The sequence below is a fragment of the Nyctibius grandis genome, chromosome 14 (genome assembly GCF_013368605.1).
Source record: "Nyctibius grandis isolate bNycGra1 chromosome 14, bNycGra1.pri, whole genome shotgun sequence".
Lineage (NCBI taxonomy): Eukaryota > Metazoa > Chordata > Aves > Nyctibiiformes > Nyctibiidae > Nyctibius > Nyctibius grandis.
The window spans coordinates 13,220,977-13,241,840 of NC_090671.1; the positions used below are offsets into that span (position 1 = coordinate 13,220,977).

Below are 20,864 nucleotides of genomic sequence, written 5' to 3' on the forward strand. Positions count from 1 at the left end.
ATGAGTTAATCCTTCTTTCTCAGATATAGGGATGTATCTGTAGAATTTTGCAAAGAGATTTCTAGTAAAAATAATGGGGTAAAAAATAAATGTCTGTAAGACAGAACTCGCTAATGATTGGAGTCAGATGCTGCCCATGATAACAGGAAAGTAGAGTTAAAACCCCAGAAGGTCCCTTTTCAACCCTGTGCCTCCCCACCCCTCAACCCAAAAAACAACAGCAAAAAACACAGCCTGAGAGATATCTTCCTTTTTTTTTTTATGATCCCTTTTTCTTCCTGGTTCTCATGCACTGATACATAGCTATGAACATTATTTGCATTGCCAATTGCAGGGAAGGTTGTTTTTTTTTAAAAAAAACATAATCCAATTAAAATTTCAGTTTGTGGCCTTTACTAATTAATAGTGCTCCTTTCAATGAGGATATTACCATTTCCTTATTATACTTTTCAAGTATCTTCGCTTAAAATCAACAGGTAAAAATCACGTGGGAAAAGTGTATGAACAGGCATCAGAAAATCACAGCTTCATCTCCTGCTGACAGCCAGACCACATGTATTTGGACACTTGCTATCATTACAAATGCAGTGGCTTTAGGTTTGTGCCAGGTAAGAGAGATGAGAATCTGGCTCACAGTCTGCATTTTAACTCCTCACAGAACAAGAGGGTCCAAAACATATTTTAATTCTTTATAGCTGCTCTTCATAGACAACTGAAGATCTTTATCACACGAAAAACAGAAGGCAGTGTCACGGAGCGTAATTACATGCTACTATAGTTGACTGGTGTCTTCCAGAAATAGGAAATGGTTTGAAAAATGCATGGTTTCTGCTTGGGCCATACTCTGACTTCCTTAAATAAAATGCTGCCCCTAATCCCTGTGTAGATAAAATGAGAACTCTGGTATTGGAGGGCTGAGCAAATCTCGACAGTGGGCTTCAAGATCTGGCTTGACAGTAGTCAGCTTCTGCACCAGTGATTAGCAATGCGTCGCCACAGTGGAAAATCAGGTTTAGGCCCTGCTCTCTTTTCACACCACCCAGAAGTTCACGTTCCACAGATGGGGAAGGAGTTTGTTAGGATTATTTCTCACTCCTCTTTAGTCACTTGAGAACCCAAAATTTCAAGGCAGCACAGCTTATGGAGGTGGTTCTTTTCGGACAGCAGACTACTAATACAAATAAACCCACAGATAACACTCAGCACAGCACCAAGCCAGGACAACTTACTGTTGCACCAACCCCTGGCAAAGGAATGGGGATGGGGTTTACTTATCCACAGCTGCATCCACGCTGGGCAGCCAGCTGGGAAAAACGTGCTGCTGAGTCTGAAGGACGTAAACTGTCAGCCAGCCATCAGGACAAGGAGGTTTCAAACATCCACTCGGCCTCACGTTCCTGATTCCTTGAAGAGGCCTAAATTAGGATTGTTGTACGTATCTTAGGATCCCTGGCAAAGTCAAACATTTTGGTAAATTAATCATTATCAGACAGAGACTTCTTTTGAAAATGGACTGGTTTATAGGTAAAAGAAAGAGGCAGGTTCTTGCTTCGTCTGAAAGAGCATTTGCAAAAAAAAAAAAACCAAACCCAGGTGCCTACTGGAGTGTAATTATTGTGCTAAGTAATTGTCAATAAATAAGAAAAAGTACAAAAGACTGAAAAAAGCTCCATAAAGATGAGTAAATATGACCTGAAAGAGGTGCCTATGAATCACACACCATTTCTCTATTACCATAAAATAATAACGGTTCACATATTTTACTATGAAACTTTCTGCTGAAGATGTCACAGATCTTTATAAACATTAATTTCACCTCACAACCCCCCAGGATGGGAAGCACCATCTCTACATGGAAAAGCTCAGGGAGCAGAAATGTGCCGTTCACCTCATGCAACACAAGGAGGCTGCAGCAGAGCTGGGAACACAACGCAGACCCTTGCCTCCCATTTTGTACGCTACCCACAAGAGCGTCAAACGTCACCCATTTATTTCATCTCCTCACAAAAACAATTTTGATCATTACTTCTGTTTCTCTTCTCAGCAAGTATTTTTTTTTGACAGCGAGCTGCAGTAAAACTGACGGCCCCAAATGCCTTTAGAGAAGGTGACAGGAGCGATGCAGCACAACGGGGCCACAACACACGGACAGGTCTTACACAGACTTAGTTACACGTCTTGCCCATTACACCTTATCCACTGTGAACGGGGATTTAAGGTGAGTGAACATGTTTCTTCCCTAAACTCCAGAATTTCAGAGTCTTCAAGCAACTGTTTTGCAGTACAGAGCTGTGCACACTGTTGGCACGTCACACTAGCAACACAGAAACTGCGACTCAATTTTAAAGGGAAATATAATTTGCTGCTTCGAAAATAATTCAGGTTATTAAAGGCATGTTCTTTCGAAAGCAAGTCAACACCACTAAGCCTGCCCCTCCACAGCTTGGGTTATTCACACATTTTAGGACATTTCCTGTCCCTACTCCAGCGATCTTTTACTTTAGTAGTTCTGTCCCTCTGCTCTACGCTTTGCCCGCTCCATCCCTTTTCAGTCCTTGCCTCTCTCCTCATCCTGCTCTCTTGCTGTTTCTAGTCTCTTCCCCTCCTTTCTTTACAGTCATTTCCATTTTTTTTTGAAATGTTTTGGCATTTAATGCTGGCTTTATTCTTCCTTCTCCATCTGCTGCTCTTGTCTTTCTAAATCTCTTCTGGAGCCTTCTCTTGGGAGAAAGCAAGAGCCACGTTTTCCATTTGTTGCCTCCTCTTTCTGGATTTCAGTTCCCTTCTTTTTCTTTATGGACTTGGAATCAGACAATCCTCCTCTCCCTGGAAGCTGATATACCAGCTACACTGTCTTCTTACCAGCCCCACAATAGCTGGTACCATCCTGTATCGTATCTGCCACACCCATTAAAGACCAGTATTAAAGGCACTGAGAAGTATTCAGCATTTCTCCTATATACAAGAGCAATACTACAGAAAGCAAGATTCCTGGTAGGTTTTACTCTCCTGCCTTGTGCTCAACATTTGTGGAATCTTCTGGCCATGGAGACTTGCTCCACCAGCTACAATCCAATTTTAAAGGGAGTTTCCCCCTCCCTAAGGGTTTTCTTCTCTCTAAAATCTTCTATTTCATTATCAGGACTTACAGGGAACAAAGGAGAAATAACCAAGCTTAACTACTAATACTGCCTTTATACAAATCTCCCCTATATTGTCTTTCCAACATATTTTAATTTGGGACTCAAAGGCTCAACTGTAAGACTTGTCTTCCTAGCCTGTTCACTTGGCCTCTGTTCCCAGCCAAGGGAATAGCTGTAATGTGTAAGATGACAGGGACATTTGCCAATTAGAAGCACAACGAACTCCTTTGGGGAAACATTCAGCCATACCTACATGTGTACCTTTTAACTAAAACATAATATAAACCAATCACAGATTAAACAAAGTAAATATGAAGAGAATGGTGAGAGGATTTCTTCTGTTACAAATTTTTGTTTATTTCCAAACTTCAATCTAAAGCCTGACTTTCTGTGAAAGTCTCCCTTGTATTTGTTATTAGGCAATGTGTTTAATTGTTTGTTATTGTACCTTAGCACTGTGAATGATGCCTTCTAAAAGTTGTCGCTTTCAGAAAGGCTAAAGGAAAATAAGCCCTAGAAAGCTAAAAAAAAAATCCTTACAGCCAGCAAGATGGATTTAGCAAAGAGGGATAAGATTTAAGTCACAAAAAATACAAATCTTTTACAGTTACAGTTATGTTGCCAAATGCGCAGAAATAAAATACAAGAAATGAACCATTTATCAAGGATTCCAAAATAAAGTGAACAAGAACGTTAGCAAATGCCAAAGCTTATAAAAGCATCAAAACATTAAGATCCTCACTTCTACCACAAGCTCAAGAGACACAGCACAAGAGTCAGTTGTTTTCTTAGTGTTGTTTGATACGTTTCACAAACCAGTTCTCCTCTGGTCACAGAGATTTTGCTTTGTTCAATGCCTAGAGTGTACTTGACTGATGAATGAACAGCAGCTACAAAGCAGGGGAGTGGAGAATCCCACACCTATTCCTCTCAAGGTTTTCCACTGGTGTTTTTAAACAACTATTTTAAACACAAAGCATATTCCCATGTATTTATTACTATCTGAAAGGGAAATATGTATTTAACCAGATATAACTTATCAGCAATGTGCTCAGCTAAAACCCCAAAAGAAACCAAGAAGGAACATGATATGCTCATTCTGCCCCACTCTCCTCTGGCAGTTTGATGTTTATGGTCTCCTACTCCCCATCTGAAAACAGCAAATGCTGTGGCTACACGTGATTATATGCAAAGCCATGACAAGTGCACCAGCACAAAAAGTGAGAACAGGGAAAATAATTCACTCCGTTAATTATTTGAAAGTTATTTACAATGCTAACAACAAGAACAGATTTTCAGATAGAGGCCTGATATAAGCTGACCGACCCTTTCAGCATTTCTAAAGAAATTATGTATTATAAAACTAATTCAGTGAAAAATGAAAGTAAAAATAGAAGCAATGAGACATCTTCTAAATAAGCAAAGCTGCTTTTACAGCATGCTGAATAACTGGAGTGTGGTAAACACACCACTGTTATAAATAGCATTCAGCCTTCTGATATTATTTTTTAGTTAATTATTTCAAATTCTTTATAAGCATTAATGAAGCAAGCCTCACCGTTCTCCTGCAAAGTGAAGAGAATTACTGCCATATAAAGGAGGAAAAATGAAAAAAAAAAGCACAGAAAACAGCCCTCCAAAGTTACAGTGGCACACTTGTCCAGAGAATTCAGGAGGTCTCATAGTGTAAGAGAAGAAGCATCCTCTCATCCAGATGAGAGCGCTTACAAAGTGACCAGTTTGTAGGATTTACACATCATTTAATTTTACACAAAATGTTGCATCAACATTTTTAGATTTAACCATAACTAGTAAATGACCCAGACATATCAAAGTTTTATACCGATCAGTAAGACTCAAACAAATTCTCTTTAAATGGAAACTCTAACGATTTCTCCCCGCTGAGGCACTTCTATGTTCTGCTTCAACACCTAATCATAAAACCATTAAACAGAACATTTCATGTTAAAAATGCTACCAGCTGCCAAAGCATCATATACAGCACTTTGTCAGATTACACATAAAGAAACACCAAGACCGAGCACAACAACAATTAGTGTGTCTCATTACCTTTGTGGTCTTCTTGGGCCAGCTGACCACAGGGACACCCGAAATGGCAAGATTTTGGTCATCATCAGCATGTTCCTTCAGTATGTTCTGTTGCAAATGAAAAGGCTTTTATTAACCAGAGAAATATTTCTCCAACTGAAGAGTGCAGAGACTTACAGAAGACAATACTCCACTCTGATGAAAGATAGAGTGACAAGATCTCTGCTGACTTGTTACATCTCTGCAAGTTACTTTTGCTTCCAAACTTCCAATTCACACTGTAACTCTCGCACCTGTTACTAAGAGCCAAGATGAGAAGTTTCTTGCAAAACAGACAGCAAAATCAGCCACGAATCACCTCAAATATTACAGACTTCTTTAAAATTGGTGTGTCCAAAAGACTGGTGTTTTTCCACTGGTATCAGTCTAATACCAGTATCACCTCTCACTTTAAACTCCAGCTCACTAAATCCCAAACACCACCCACCAGTCACCACAACCATCACCTTCTCTCCTCACCAAGTCTACAGAAGACCTGACAAGCACCTAGGCTCTGCCACCATTATTTCTGCAGTCACAGGGCATCAAGTGTGTAGTTTAGAGCAATCCTCAGACACTACCTGAACATTCAGGTAAGTCAAGATATAAAAGTTTGCACCATAACCTTGCATCTTTTTGCACGTGGCAAGTCAAGAGCACGGTCACGTCTGCTGGCCGTCCTTCCACGCTGATGGGCAGGCCAAAGCTGTTGTAATCTATGTCACTTTCTCTGATCAGGTAAGGCATTCAGGTTCCTGAGTATTCACCAGGAAAGGATCTGACTCTGGAGAGCATTAAGGAAAAAGACTGGTCTCCCCTCTCTTCCACCCCCACCACATCCTTTTGCTTTGATGCACTGTTCTAGAAATTTCATGAGTGGGTTGCACTGGCTTACACAGCTTCTACCGCTGTGAATCACTCCCATGACCATTAACTCAACACAGAGGTGGGGAAAAACTCTTTCTAAGCATACTCAATTGTGCAGCTGGGAATAGCCCACGCTCGCTTCCCTTGACTCTCTACCTGCTTACTAACCTAGCTACAACGCTCTTCATTTGGAGTTCAGGTAGCTGAAAAAGACAACAAATGAAAACAAAAAAAATGAGTTGGAAGGAGGATTCTGCTGTGCTGCTGAAAGCTGAAGCCCAAATAAGCACTATCAGGTTAAGGGGAAAAAAATGCTCCAGTAAAACAAACAAGAACTGCAGGTTGGAAATTACCTCATAATAGAGTTTAGGAGATAACCCCAGACAATCAAGTTCAACGGTGTTGCTCCCAAGTATACAGACTTCTTGAAAAAAGCTTAATTAGACAACAACAGGCACCAGGCTCTCTCAGGCCCCAGTGTAAAGCTTTAACAATTAGAAATTTCACACACTATGCAAAAAGAGCTTAAAATACAGTAATTGTTTTAATAGGAAGTGCACTCAGGACTCATCTGTAACCATCCAACGTAAGCCAGGAGTACGATGGCATGTTCCAGGCCCCAAGAGCCCGAGCAGGCAGTCTAGCATCTAAACTAGGGTTTGGACGAGTGTCCCTGGGGCTGGCTTTCTGTCCCTGGAGCTCAGGCAACCTGCTGGATTCAGCTCAATTCCCCAGTCTGTGCTTAAATGAGAGATGCTTTACTAATAGACACTACAGCACAGTGCTGCTTCTTCAGATGCAATCATACCAGTAAGGCTGTTCTTGATACTGGTTAGCCCAAAAGCAGCGCCAATGACCAAAATAAGCAACACCAGTACAAGCCCAGTTTCGTCAGCCTGGCACCGTGGCTGTGCTCAGGAGCTTGCACAGGCACAGCCTGGCTGGTTAGAAGAAAGTTGCAGCTTGCCCCAGCCTGACCATGATGTACCTTCAGCTGAATACTCTGAGTGAAACAGCTTTTAGATGGACTAGTCATTGGCAAATTAACTCTTGGCTGAGCTGAGGTGAAGTGAGCACCTCTTTTCTCATCTCCTTTTTATTTTGAGAGAGTGATCACTACCTTAACCAAACCGTAATCACATTCTGAAAGTTAGTTTTCAAGCCTAAAAATTGAGAGGCCTTTTGTATTCTCATAGCAAAGCCAAAATTCTCCAGAACAAGGCAGCAGCTTGAGAGCCACACAAACAAAGGACAAATTAATCCCTCTTTACTTTGCTCCTCTTAGATTTGAAAGCTTGTAAGACAGAAAACCTTAACATTTCCACCAGCGACTGTCAGAGACTTCGAGTTCAATAGAAAGCAGAGTATATTCCATGAACTTGGCAGGATAATGAAGGTTTCTTGTTATCATGTGTATCACGTGAAAATATTGCCCGAGAAGAAATGTAAAACTACGGCAGTTTATCATCTCAGCCAGCTGAAAACAACGGGTGTCTGAGCAGCAGAACCATAACCAAGCCACATTTGCACTGACTGTAGTGTCAAGCGTCAGCACAGAACAGGCTGGAGGAGGCAGATTTCTGTTCACCTGCTTAAAGGGGAAAAAAAAGAGAAGATAAAGCAAAGCCATGGGGCTCCAGTTAGACAAACAACATGATGCTCATCCAGCACAAGGCTGCCTGATTCATTACACTTGAAGGCTGTGGTGGCAACAGCAGGTATGAAGGAAAGAAATGGATTAAGTATGTAAGAATTCAGCTTAGCCATTAATTTCAAAAGCACAGCAAGGAACGACTCCCCTGAAATGCATTCAGTAGAGGGAGGTTTTTTTTCCTGTCATCAGAATGAGAAGGGGGTAAGATTTCTTGGCAAGAAAAAATAAGAACATATTTCAGTAGATATCATCTGTCTTGCACAAGAATCTTCTGCTGCTGCCAAGGAGTTGCAGATATTTGACAAACTTTTCTTCAAACTGAGCTGCTTCTGCCCTAATGGACTTCCAGAGTCCCTTCTGAAGAAGAGCAGCATTTTTGCTTTGAAGTGGGGGAGGTCTGTGGCATTATGAGGCAGACCTCACAATCCTCTTCCCCACCAGCAGCAGAGGAATTACTATCCTGCTGGTAACACAACAGAAATGTTGTGTGCTGAAGTCGGAGCCTGCACACAGACAAGTATCACTGGCAGAGTGTGTAACGTGGGATGCAGACTGGCACAAACAAAGGTCTGCTTGGCTTTACCTGTCCTGAGATGTAGGATGCAAACTATACCAAGGAGATGGTTACCTCTCTATTCTCTTCTTCATGCATAAGTCCGTCCCAGTTGCATCTTTAGCAGACTGACATACTATTTGGTAGCTAAATATGAAGTGGAGAAGCCACACAATGAAACTCTTCCAATCCCCAAGGCCACCATCTAAGTAAAATTACTTCTCCATTACTTTTTTCCTCCTTCTCTTCCTCATCAGTGTAGGTACTTTTTTAACAGTTCGGCTGCTACTTAATTTTTAAACTGGGAGCTGGAGTTGTTGCACTGTTTGGTATTTCATTTCAGGACATGTATATAAGGAAAACAAGGTATGACTGCAGGGTGCACGTGCCCCCAACAGTAACACCAACAGCAAGGATGTAAGGGCAACGGCTGCAGTGTCTTCTGGCTGCTCATCCCTGCCAACAACGACACTGCCAAGCCTTCTGTCCTGCAGCTTGGGTCAGCTGAGCACTCTCAGGGAGGGGATGTTCACCTGTATGACAATTTCCCCTCACATTTGCTGCACATACAGCTCACACAGAGCCCAGCCACAGAAATCTGGATACAGAGAGCATTGCATCTCCTCGGCCGATTGCTCACTCTGTAGCAGATGGCATCTGAATGCTGCTAGCAGTAATTGCTGTTTGGAGGCCTCAGAGAGGCTCCTTTGGTAGTGAACGCAGGTCTCATGCGATACAGCATCCATACAGCAGAGCTGCAGCCGACAAGAATTTAATTCCTTGTTTGAGCTGAGGGAAGAACTGACCTGCTCCCCAAGTGAGGCCTGTGTTACGCTCTGCAAATAAGCCTCCCTCGTGCTGCTGCACTCCGTCGATCATGGTGATAAATAGGTTCTCAATCTGCAGAGGCATTAGCTTGGCACTTCTGGATTGCTGCGTCCCCACTAGATAGTCGCAGTTAGTTAAGAGCTTAGGTGACATGTAAGGAATTTACACAGGCTTAGTTTAGTTTTCAGTCTCCTTTCTCATAAGGAAAATAAATTACTTCAAAGATTTGTGACATTAAAGAGCTGTACATAAAGGTAAATACAACTACAGCTAAGAGCAGCAATCCAGTCACCCATCCTTTAGGGTATTCTTGCTCAGATGGGACAGCATGGATGGATTCTCTGCAAGTTACCCAGATTTGTTCTGTGGAATTTCACATCACTAAATAAAATGGTTTTCTTTCTCCCGTTTTAACTACCCATATCCTGTTTTCTGAAAGCATTAATTATCTTAATGAAGCACAAAGACAGACTTGAATGTCATACAGAGAAGTTCCTGAGTGCATTTCATTAAGAAATAAAACTGCTACAATAAACATAGATTTATTTTCTTCAGGAAGAAACTTGGACTTCCCAAGCAGAACAAGAGCTTTCAGACTTTCTGTCAGAGCATGTTCTTGCTGTGTATTTCAAAAAAATAACTCTCAAATGGGTGCACTAAAAGGGTACTTGTTATAGGCTGTATTATTAATACATCACATGCCCAAAAGTCAGGTTGTCCATAAAATAAACCTTGTGAATACAGCCAGATACAGTCACAGCACGTATGATCTGCACAGCTGCTTCTGCAGGATTTCTGCCTCACACAGCTGACTGGGGCTCTGGATATCCATCAAGGTGAGGTAAAGGTGCCAGGCTTCTGCTCACTCCACTGCTAATGCTATCAGCAAAATCCCCACATTATTTTCTGTACAAGTTGGAAAACTAGTAGCAAAGTAAGAGGGAATATGATTTAATGGTCAAGGAGATAAATACCATTCTGGAAAAATGGACTGTATTTCTTCCTCTGCCATTAGGTCTCTATGTGACACAGGGCAAATCTTTTAAATCAAGTTTCCACAGGCAGTCATGAGTTGTACGTGCCTGCTCTTCCTCACACCTGGCTTGGGATCTGGAAGCTAAAGATCAGAACTTCTGCTCTGCCAAAATGCTAAGCCATTACAGTTTCAATACCATTAAAACTATCTTTTGCAAGTATCATTCTTAAATAACGCCAGCTTTTCTGAAAATCACACCTGCGGCATGTAAAACCAGTATCCAAAATTATGGACACTTTTATCCTAATCTCTTTGCCCCTCAGTTCCCTGCCTGTGAACCAGAGATAACAACAGCTCATCAATTACCGCTCGTGAAGCACAGGGCTGCGGCAGCGATGAGTATCGCTGGGAAGCCCAAGGGAACGTTCACATCACCGCGTTCAGCTGAGGGTCTGAACGGTGTGACGTACCCAGCGCACGCTGGATGGAACAAAATACTGAACCGCCGCGTTCCGCACACCAACACAGGAACCCTGCAAGGACCACTGTGCTGATGTATGCTCAAGGGGCTGGAAGCAGTCACTTGGCAACTCGGCACTGGTGAGGCCGCACCTTGAATCCTGTGTCCAGTTCTGGGCCCCGCACTTCAAGAAAGATGTTGAGGTGTTGGAGCGAGTCCAGAGGAGGGCGACCAAGCTGGGGAAGGGTCTGGAGGGTCTGACCTACAAGGAACGGCTGAGGGAGCTGGGGTTGTTTAGCCTGGAGAAGAGGAGGCTCAGAGGTGACCTTAGAGCAGTCTACAACTACCTGAAGGGAGGTTGTAGTGAAGTGGGAGTCGGCCTCTTCTCCCAGGCAACCAGCAATAGGACAAGAGGACACAGCCTCAAGCTTCGCCAGGGGAGGTTCAGGTTGGACATTAGGAAGCATTTCTTCTCAGAAAGGGTCATTAGACATTGGAAGGGGCTGCCCAGGGAGGTGGTGGAGTCACCATCTCTGGAGGGGTTTAAGAAAAGCCTGGCCATGGCACTTAGTGCCATGGTCTAGTTGCCATGGTGGTGTCAGGGCAATGGTTGGACTCGATGATCCCAGAGGGCTCTTCCAACCTGGTTAATTCTGTGATTCTGTGTGATTCTTCCATCAGCATGCTCTGTCCTTTTAAAGTAGAAGGCCTAAACATGCACTGATACACTCAGGTCTGATTTTTTTTTTAAAGCAAATAAGTTAAATAAAACAAGCTTCATGCTTTGGTATCACCTGGGTTACAAGGAGATAAGATGCTTTGGCTCCACTGCACTGTTCCCTACCATGTCAACGAACACAGCGGCAGAAAGGAGTAATGGGTTGTTGCATCCTAGAACTAGATGGGCATCGGGGACACACCTTGTCAGCGGCTGCCTCGGACAATTTGCTGACGAGCAAAGGGAAGGCCTGTGCTGGGAGTCCTGGGCTCCGCTCCTGCCCTGAGAGAAAGTACTCAAGTAGCCACTGATGTGAATACAACTCCCCCTAACTGCCCCAACCCCTTCAGAGCACCTAGCAAGCGGGTTATGCAACTGCAGGGAGAGTTATGGAGGAAGCAGACTATATGGGGATTAATTAATTTATTATGCTGTATTGACTCCCCTTCTCTGAAAATTGAAGGCTGCCTTATATGTGAGCCAATATTGTAAAAAAGACGGGTAAGAAAGTTCTTTAACAGTTCTTTAGATACTGTTCAAGACAATGTTTGAGTTAACATCCTTTAAAAGGTCTTGCTCTGACTAATCAGTCACAGGCTCACCAAACATACAGAGGTGATTCCAGAGAAAACAATTCTGCAGCATGCATGATGTTTAGATGTGGTCAGGGGCTCTTTAACCAGCAGGGAACCATAAATATCCAGATGTTGGGCTACATCCTGATGGTTACAGTGTGTGCTGGCAAGGAGAGAAAGTTTAGAAGTAGGCAGTTATCAAAGGAGGTGGAACATCAAGACTGCAACTCTGCAAGATGCACAGAATAAACTGGCAGATGCCCACATAACACCAGTTAAAGCACAGCATCACCAAAAAGGGCATGGCTTGGGCCTTTTTCTTAAATGTCCATTTGCAGTTCTCCATCTCTGTAGCTAGTGAATCCACTCCTCTGGAGAGGAATAAGAAAACATACACTCCTACACGGTGCTTTAAACAAGATTCACATATGGTGTCTTGCCGTGTTCTAGTAAGATGTCTCACAGTGCACTGGAGTATGTCATCAAAAGAGCATGTGTGATCACATTCTGAACATCTGCACCATTTGTTAGTGTTGTACCCCTTTCTGGGATTTCAAGAAGGGGCACTTTATTTTTAAGTGAAACTCGGTCTGTGCATCCAGCTTGGAAAAGTAATGCTACCATTCTTTTTCCTTCACCACAAATTCAGCTCCTGGTCTTGAAGCTTCATTTCGATTTCTGATTAGAAGACGATCGATCACAAATCAAGCCAGTGAATCTACAGCCGTGACTTTGGGCATGTGCGTCCACTTTCGTATACAAAGTGCAAGAAGAGACTCTGAGCTCTTGTGGCTTACCAAAATGAGTGCCATGTATCACACTTCCAGGCTCCAAGATTGTGGAATATGGTTCCACTGCACATGTTCAGTCTTCTTTAACTGGCTTTGAAGCCTTTTCTAAGCAGCTGTTACACTACTTGCACTAAAAAAAGCACAGACTCCCCTTTTACCATATAAACACGTATTTTTCCCCTCAGACTGTGGCTTACACAGCTCTTGTGTATAGAACAGATGTAGCTGAAGAACCACACTGTACACAGAAACAGCACAGAACCAGCAGTCCCAACACAAGACCACGAATCAACACTCCAAACCAGGCCAAACTGCCATGGGACTGGACCTGGGGAGGACAGGCTGACAATTTTAGCCTTATTGGACAAGTCTCAGCAAAATTACAAGAGTATGCTGCTCTCAGCTGTGTTAAAAAAAAATATGCCCATTTTATACAATGTGAAAACAAGACAGAAAAGCTAACCAAGCAGTCCAAAAGGATGCCATGGATCAGAGGCATGGCTGGGACTAGAAGCAGCAAGGCCACGCTGGTCTTCAGGAGGAATTTATCCCTAAGTCAGATGAGGTTCCACTTCCAGTATACTAAAAATCTAAAGAGCAGTTCTGTCACTAGTGAGCATTCACTCCTCACACCATCTCCAAAACCAGCATATTGTACCAGTGGAGAATAATTATCAACCTATAGAGGGCAATGGAGGAAAAGAAAATGAAAAAGGTGAAAGAAAAAAAAGCAACCGAAAACATTAGACAATGTATCTTCTGAATTACAATCAAGTATTTACATTTTGGATGTGTCAGTTAATCAGATATACTCCAGAAAGACACTAGACCAAAAAGTGCAGGTTAAGAGTATAAATATAAACAGACTTTTTGAGGTAAAATATTTACACATGGGACATAGCAAGTGCTGAGCTATGAGAGGATCTAAACTTGTGGCCACTGCTGCGACAGTCAGAAAGGACTGCATCAATTAAATTAAGACTGCAAACAGCCATCTCCCCAGGGCAGAGATGGCCTTTCCTAGAGGCATAATTGCCCTCTCTGTGGCATAGCAGGCTGATATGAGCTGGTCGCTACGCACAAGCTGCCATCCCTCTGCTGCAGAACTTTGCTTTCTGATCTCCTACTGTCTTCTATGCCCGTACAAAACAGTTTATGTGGATCCGCAAGCTATCACACCCACCTTCATGTCCTCTAGGAGAGCCTGCGGATCTTCGATGCCTTCTGGAACACACTTCTTGTTCTCTGGGAGAGATTCAAGCTTTTCCACCAGGGCTTTTAAACCCTTCAGTTCAAATTCTGTGAGGTGAGTCCATTTGGTTGACACTTCTGTAGCTGGAGACCCTGTTGGTGTTTTGGGATAGTCCGTGGGGGTCGTTGATTTTACACTGTCATCTGACTCATTAGACAAAGTTCTTTTTAGGTATCTCATTACTGTGGCTTTTTGTTTTCTTCCTGCACCCTCCTTCCCTTCTGAGTGTGTGCTGTTGGGTGAGGAGGAGCCATCCACCAAGGATTTGGAGTTCTTATCCAAGCTGTCATCCTTCTCCTCCCGGATATGGGCATCACAAGATTCTTCATCCATGTCTAACCACGAATCTGATGAATAGCTGTCTGTGCTGCGTTTTCTTTTTGCATCTGAAAGTTAGAAAAAGAATGCTGAAGTTTTACCCGATGTAATTCATAGCTTAAACACTTCTCTGCCACTGGGGCTAGGCACTGCCTATTTAAAAGGGCTCGGGATAATGCCTAGTAAGTATGTGACAGGAATGGGCTTTATTCAGCTGATTTTTAATTTGGGGGGGGTTGTTTGTTTGTTTTAATGCTGGTTTTCATTAAAATCTACTCAGTTCAACTGACTGGGAAACAAGAGAGAAAAATTATGCTTTCTTCAAAGCCTCAGTCCTCTATGCCTTCAATTAAGAGTAGGCAGAGCTCTGCAGTCACACACAATTAATTTTCCCACAAATCCAAAAGAGACCAGATTCAGCAGCCTTACAGCTTTAAGAGGAGAGTTAGCACAGAAAGAGGAGGGGAAAAACGATGGGAGCAAGCACGTTAAAATGCTGTACATCATCATTCTTTCAGGAACTCTGAACAGCACAGAATCAACTTCTCGATACTTTTCCTCTCTGTAAGCAACTGTTAGTAAAACAAGAACCACCACTTGTTACTATATGAATACTCACTGCTCTTCTGAGACGGAGGATTAGAATTATGCTTATGTTACAGACAAGAAGCCTAAACACACTGAGAAATGCAAGGACTGTCACAGAGTTATGTGATACTGTTTTTCTTAATGCTGTCCCTGATACATTCTAGATACTTCTCAGGAAAATTTAAAGGCAAGTTTCTGAGTCTAAAGAATTATTAATCGTAGTTTTATACTAGGTTTCTCCCTAAAAATCTCAGCTGTTACCCAACTCCGTGCAATCAAGCAGTGAAAGCAATGTAGGAAACTACTGGCCAAGGATCCCTAAGGCACACATCTTTTCTTATGTATTAGGCACAATTTCCTTTACTAAGTGAACAACATTGAACGCAGGCTAGCAACAGCAGGAACTTCTGTGGAAAACACAGTTAACACTGGCAACACCCAGTTAAGTCAATGTGAATTTTAATAGTGGCTGAAATGGGTATGAGATCAAGCTGCAAACAAAAACACTCTGCAAAGGAAACAGAAGTCATACAGAAAAAGTGAGTGAACAATTAATGAAAAGTTCCTTTCACAGCTTTCATGCTTTGCAATGCAGTAGCTTTGGATTAGGACAATGTGAATCACGCTTGAGGAAGGATTAAATGGACATTAAAGAAAAAGCTCAGCATCCGGTTGTTTAACAGTGAGGTTCAAAACAAACGCTGAAGCTGAGTTCCAAGCTAGCAAATTCATCCTCATCACAGAGGAGCTCCTTGTCTCTTGCATAGTCTATACCATCTTCTCACAAAATATATGTGTTACTCGTCAGCTGGGTAGCAAAGATGCAACAGGCAGTGGCAGAGCAGCTGTCTGAGGGCAGCCAGCCTAGCTGCTTAGCTTTGCAGTTTCAAATCAAAACTCTGCAAGCCCAGGTGCACCTCTGTGTATTAGTGCCCCAGAGATACAAGTTGGCCACTTGATACCTCTCGGGGCAAATGTGCTGTTGCTACAGTGTCTGCAAAAATCAAGTATCTCTGTCCAGTCTACTCTTTCAGTCACGTTTGCATTTTTCCTCAGAACCAAAATGGCCATAAAATTACTCCTGAAAGGCACATTTAAGCCAAAATGCCTGTGAAAAGATGGCAGTCACAAAAAATACCAGCTACCAGCAAGGCTGGTCATGGCCAAATCCAGCTTCATCCACAGTGTAGGCTGACTTCCTCCCTGCATCCCTCCAGAAAAGCTTCACCAGGAAGAAGTACAGCACAGTTTATTTTGTGTGCTGAGGTGGTGGCATGCAACACTCCAAAGCAGCTCCTCCTCTATGGTCTGTGCTAATACACCCCCGTGCTTCTCTTAGAAACATAAACAGGATTAGAAAAATATCTTAACCAGAACATCTAAAAAACACTAGGCTATCCAACTTTGATTTAACAGAGTTTTTCCCTTTGTCCACAGTAGCTAGCACACTCACCCACCTCTAAGGGCTATGTAATCAGCTTATGTCATTCTCCCATGTTACAGCTGAGGAAACAGATGCTTGGGAGAAAGCACGATTTGCTCATTGTCACACATCAAATCTAGGGCAAAACCAGGAGTCAGGATCCAGGCTCTCGGATCCATGGCTGGGGCTCCTTCTCTAAGCCATGCTGCCTTGGTGAGCTATCTTACAATTGACCAAAGCACAAAAGCCCAGCCTAGATGGGAGAAGATGCCAGTGATAGAACAGAAGGAGGTGAAAGCAGATACACATTCCTGTGCTACCGGTACAGTGTCATTAACAGAAATTAGTATAAATCTGTACAAAGAAAATTATGTTTCTGTCTTTCTTTTGTGAAGTGCAACTGTGGTTTTCTTCTTCTGAGTCAATGCACCAGCCAATACCAGGTTAGATCTCCAGTTTCAGAGTGGTTACCCAGTCTGGGCTCCCATATGACTTAGTGCAAAGAGACCTTCACTCCTCTCCATCCCAAAGCAAATACAACCAGCTTATACAGACCAGTCAGTGATATAACTCAGTGAAGAGGAGGAGCAGCACAGGCTTGACCACAGCACATAAAGCTAGAAATACCTTTTTTTTTTCTGTAGCAGTTCACTTCCCTGCAGTTCTGGGCAAATCACTTAACTTTCCCCACAGTTATCCACTTATGTAAGAAGGATAATTATACACAGTTACTTTCCCTGTTGAAAAGCAACTTGCTCTATTACAGAACTTAAAAGGAAGGGAGGGGGGTGAGGTATAATTATGAAATCTTTCTAAACTCTTTAGAACAGTCCAGTGTGTAATATCAACCTTGCCATTCTCAGCTCGAAACCCTGACACTGCGACTTGGGAGCAGCAGTTGCTCTTGGTCTGCTAAAGACAGCAATGACATTTTCATTAGCAGAAAAAACTCTGAGCATACTGGAAATGTATCACTGCATGGAGCACCTCACACAGAAATCACTCAATATAGTCCAGTACCTGTCTATCATAAGCAAATCTATTCTACCCCCCTGAGAAGACAGAGGGAAATAAAAGATATGGCTCCTTCACCATGCCAGAGGGCATATTTTCTTCATCGATCAGGCTCAACATACAGTTAGAGCCATCCTGTTAAAATTTTAGCAATGGTAACCTTAAAAGCTGCAGGCTACAGGGAAAGCGCATTTTTGATAGCCCAGTACCTTCTCCCAATTACTCTTTGTCAGCTCACTCTCAAGATCCATATCTCACTGAAGGTCAATTGTGGTTGAAAATATCCAGTACAGACTCATTCATGATAAGAGTAAAAATAACGAAGGCATATCCATCCCAAAACAGTGCCTGTTCAAATCTAGTAGGAAACCCAAACAGGATCCCTCTGCCTTCAGCCGGCAGGAGAAATGTCACAGTTGAGAGGGACAAGAAAAAGAAAAAAGAGAAAGAGAGATTGTGTGCTTTTTACAGCAGCCTGTGATTGCTGTCGTGTCATCATTCCCCTGAGCGTTTGCCCTTCTGCAGAAGAGATCTGAAAAAGAACAGACACACACACTAACTTGGAGGCAACTGCCTGAAAACTCATTCTGGGCCTGAAGAATAGGGAAGAAGCCACAGTCGTCATCTTCCAGCTCATTTAGAAGGGCAAACATTTTTATTATGGAGTGGGAAGATTCAGAGTTTTACCCTTGCCTACACTGAGGTGGGTTTTTTCCTGTCTGAAGTTTTGTGAGTTGAGACATTTAGAAAACAGAAATACAAAGAACAATATAAGTTGCTATATTAGCACCCAATTATCGGGACAGAGGTATGGCAATGAAATCACAGCAATACATTTTCATCAGTAGGCAACGTCTTGAATCACTCTGAATTTAGCAACCTTCATGTCAAAGCAAATAAACACTATGTAATGAAAACACAGTATGAAAAGTCTAAAGATAGCCTTAAAACACAATTGCCGATGAACTCAGTTTTCTGTGCTCTCCAAAGATGTTCTCTATCACCACAGGAATCTCCTTTTTTTCATGCAGGAGAACAGGATCTCTACCAATTCTATGAAAACTAGCACCTTGTGAATCCCAGAGACCACGGGCAGCACCCTGCACTCTCTCTGGTGGATGGATGGCCTCCTCAACTAACAATCAACTGTTGCTTCTTAGCTTCTGAGATCCAGCAAGACCACTGTATCAGAAGGTATACAAGAAAGGAAAGCAGCACAACTCAAGGGTGAAAAATAGCAAGTTCTAGCACCCAAAAGGAAAGGGAGAAAGTAGACATTTAGAACAAATTATGTCAAGGAAATTATTTTTTTAAAAATAGGAGAAACGTTAAGATTGTTCAAGTGAAAATCCTGAAAATGAATATAAGGATGTGAAGAACTTTTTCTTAAACCAAGAAGGACAGAAGACAAATCTATTGAGGGGTCTGCAGAGAAGTACTTTGTTTCATTAGTCTTTAAGGAGACTAATGGGAAATTCTTCATCAAGGGATGCTCTCTCATGGGAAATCAAGAAATTACTTGCAGATAGAGAAGTCTCTAAGGAAGAGACAATTTAAGGACCTTAGCAGTTCTGAAGAAAAGCTTAAAAACAAAGCTGTGGGGTTTTGAAACACTGACCTCATTTGGATCTCCTATCCCACAGCAGGTGAGTGATATTAAGATTCAGACACCACAGAACAAACAAGGGTAACTCAAGGATTACAGTTCGTAGAGATCTACTTGAGTCAAGACGCTGGACACTGAGACCAGTTAAAAGAAAAGACAAGCAAGTATTTGAAACAGTATTACTCATGTAGAACAAAGCAGCACAGCTTTGTAAAAGTAAATAATGTACCTTTACTCCTTTGAATTTGACAAATGCCAAAGTGAAAGATCCAGTAGACATAGTAGATCTGGGCTTTTGAACCACAATCCCCAGTTAAATAATTATTTTCAGGTTAAGATTCTGCCAAGAAATACAAAGCACGTTTCTGACAAAAAAAAAGTACACATCTGTCTCTCCTGGAGAGAAAAGCCCTGGATGTCAATGTCAGAGATTTTATCAGCACGCTAATACTCTGAAGTCAAGAGATAGCAGGCAGGTGGATGAACTACACGCTGTCAGTAGATACCACTTCGGTAAGCTGGAAGTACCAATCCATTTGAGACAGCAACAACAGCCCAAGATGTGCCCAGGCAGGCACCCCCAGCACCCACCCGCCGTAGGGCTGCGAGTCAGATCAGCTCATCAGTCCTACTGATAACAAATATATTCATTTTTCGGTGGGGTTAATTTTCAGTCAGATCACTGAACTGATTCAGCTCACAGGGCAGCCACACAACCTCTAGAGTGCACAAAACGGAATAGTCTTGTGAGCACAGCACATTTCTCGCAGTAGCTTGAAGTGACCGTAGGACCATGCCCACACAACAGCAAAACAGTTTAATATTCACTCTCCAGTGGGCCAACAACTGAAGCCACCACAGGAGGCGAGGCCCAGGCAATGTGGCCACTAAACCATTTTCCAAATAGCCAAGCTCCTTTTCTTGATGCCTTTGCAGTTAGCACTCTTCGGTCATGCAAACCAATCCTCTTCCCTCTAGGCACTGGACATCTATGGTTACCAGTGAGGGATCTGAGTATCCCTCAGCTAGTAACTGGACCAAGGCACATTTTGTGGGGATCGCCAAACCATTATCAGTAATTACTGAGCTGGGCCAGAATTCACACTGGTGATTTAGCTGACAAAGGTCCCATCTCAATATCCTGAACCATCCACGCTCCACATCTAATCTGTTCTGAATACACCTCAGCCATCTGGCACCCCCACCCTGCCTGCAGGACAAGCCTCTTCCCATGACAGTGGTTTAGACAACAGGAGGTTGCTCCTTATTTTCCAAGGAATGCAGTTATTGGAGTTTTGCCACTGCTTTTTGAAGAGCTGATCCAAGGGGCTAATTCATCTTTTCCTCTAGGATAACCTTATATAAAGATAAAAATTCCTCCACACAGAGTTCCTGCTTAACTAACCCTTCTGACCAGGGTCTCACAGAGCAAAGAAGAGACACAAAATGTGAAGCACCCAAATTCCTAGGGGTTCCAAGAAAATTCCCTTGTCTATCTACACAGACTATTAGCTCCCTCAGGTTATTCTTGGTCAGTAAAACTCACTGGAGAGTGAAGTCTGCCCATAACTTCTTAAATTCCTTCTACTAAGAATCATACTAGTAGGTGATCGTTTCCCTTCTTCACACAGAACCTGAGGCAGTTCCAACCATGTCAGGTTCACTCCAAGTGCCATCTCGGGGAGCAGAAGGCACAGAAACATTTCAGTTCTCCTTCACACACTTCACACGTATCAGTTATGATTTAGCTGGTGCCTGTGTTACTTTCAGCCATTCTGTGCTTAAAAGCAGGGAGGCAATATGGCCCACCATCTTGTTCCATTAAAGGCAGGAAAAAGAGGGCAGTTCAGCAAGGCAACAACTGGAATTGTCACACGTTGATGTAAAGCTCACAGCAGTGCCAAGGTAATGCCTTCCCGCTCCAGGCACATCTATCCGTCTCTGCTATGGTCCATTTTCAGCTATTGTTGTAAAGATCTCTTTGACCTCCCTGCACTTAGGTTGTAGATC

General features: G+C 42.7%; 1 protein-coding gene across 2 annotated transcripts in view; it reads right to left on the minus strand.

The window, feature by feature from the left end:
• KDM2B (lysine demethylase 2B) overlaps window positions 1-20,864 on the minus strand; it is a 110,883-nt gene that overhangs the window by 35,211 nt on the left and 54,808 nt on the right. For both annotated transcript variants that reach the window (XM_068412445.1, XM_068412446.1), the window contains exons 11-12: window positions 13,837-14,291; window positions 5,214-5,300 (exon numbers count right to left, since the gene is read on the minus strand). In XM_068412445.1, the coding sequence (XP_068268546.1) occupies window positions 5,214-5,300; window positions 13,837-14,291 (542 nt within the window). The remainder of the gene's footprint in view (window positions 1-5,213; window positions 5,301-13,836; window positions 14,292-20,864) is intronic.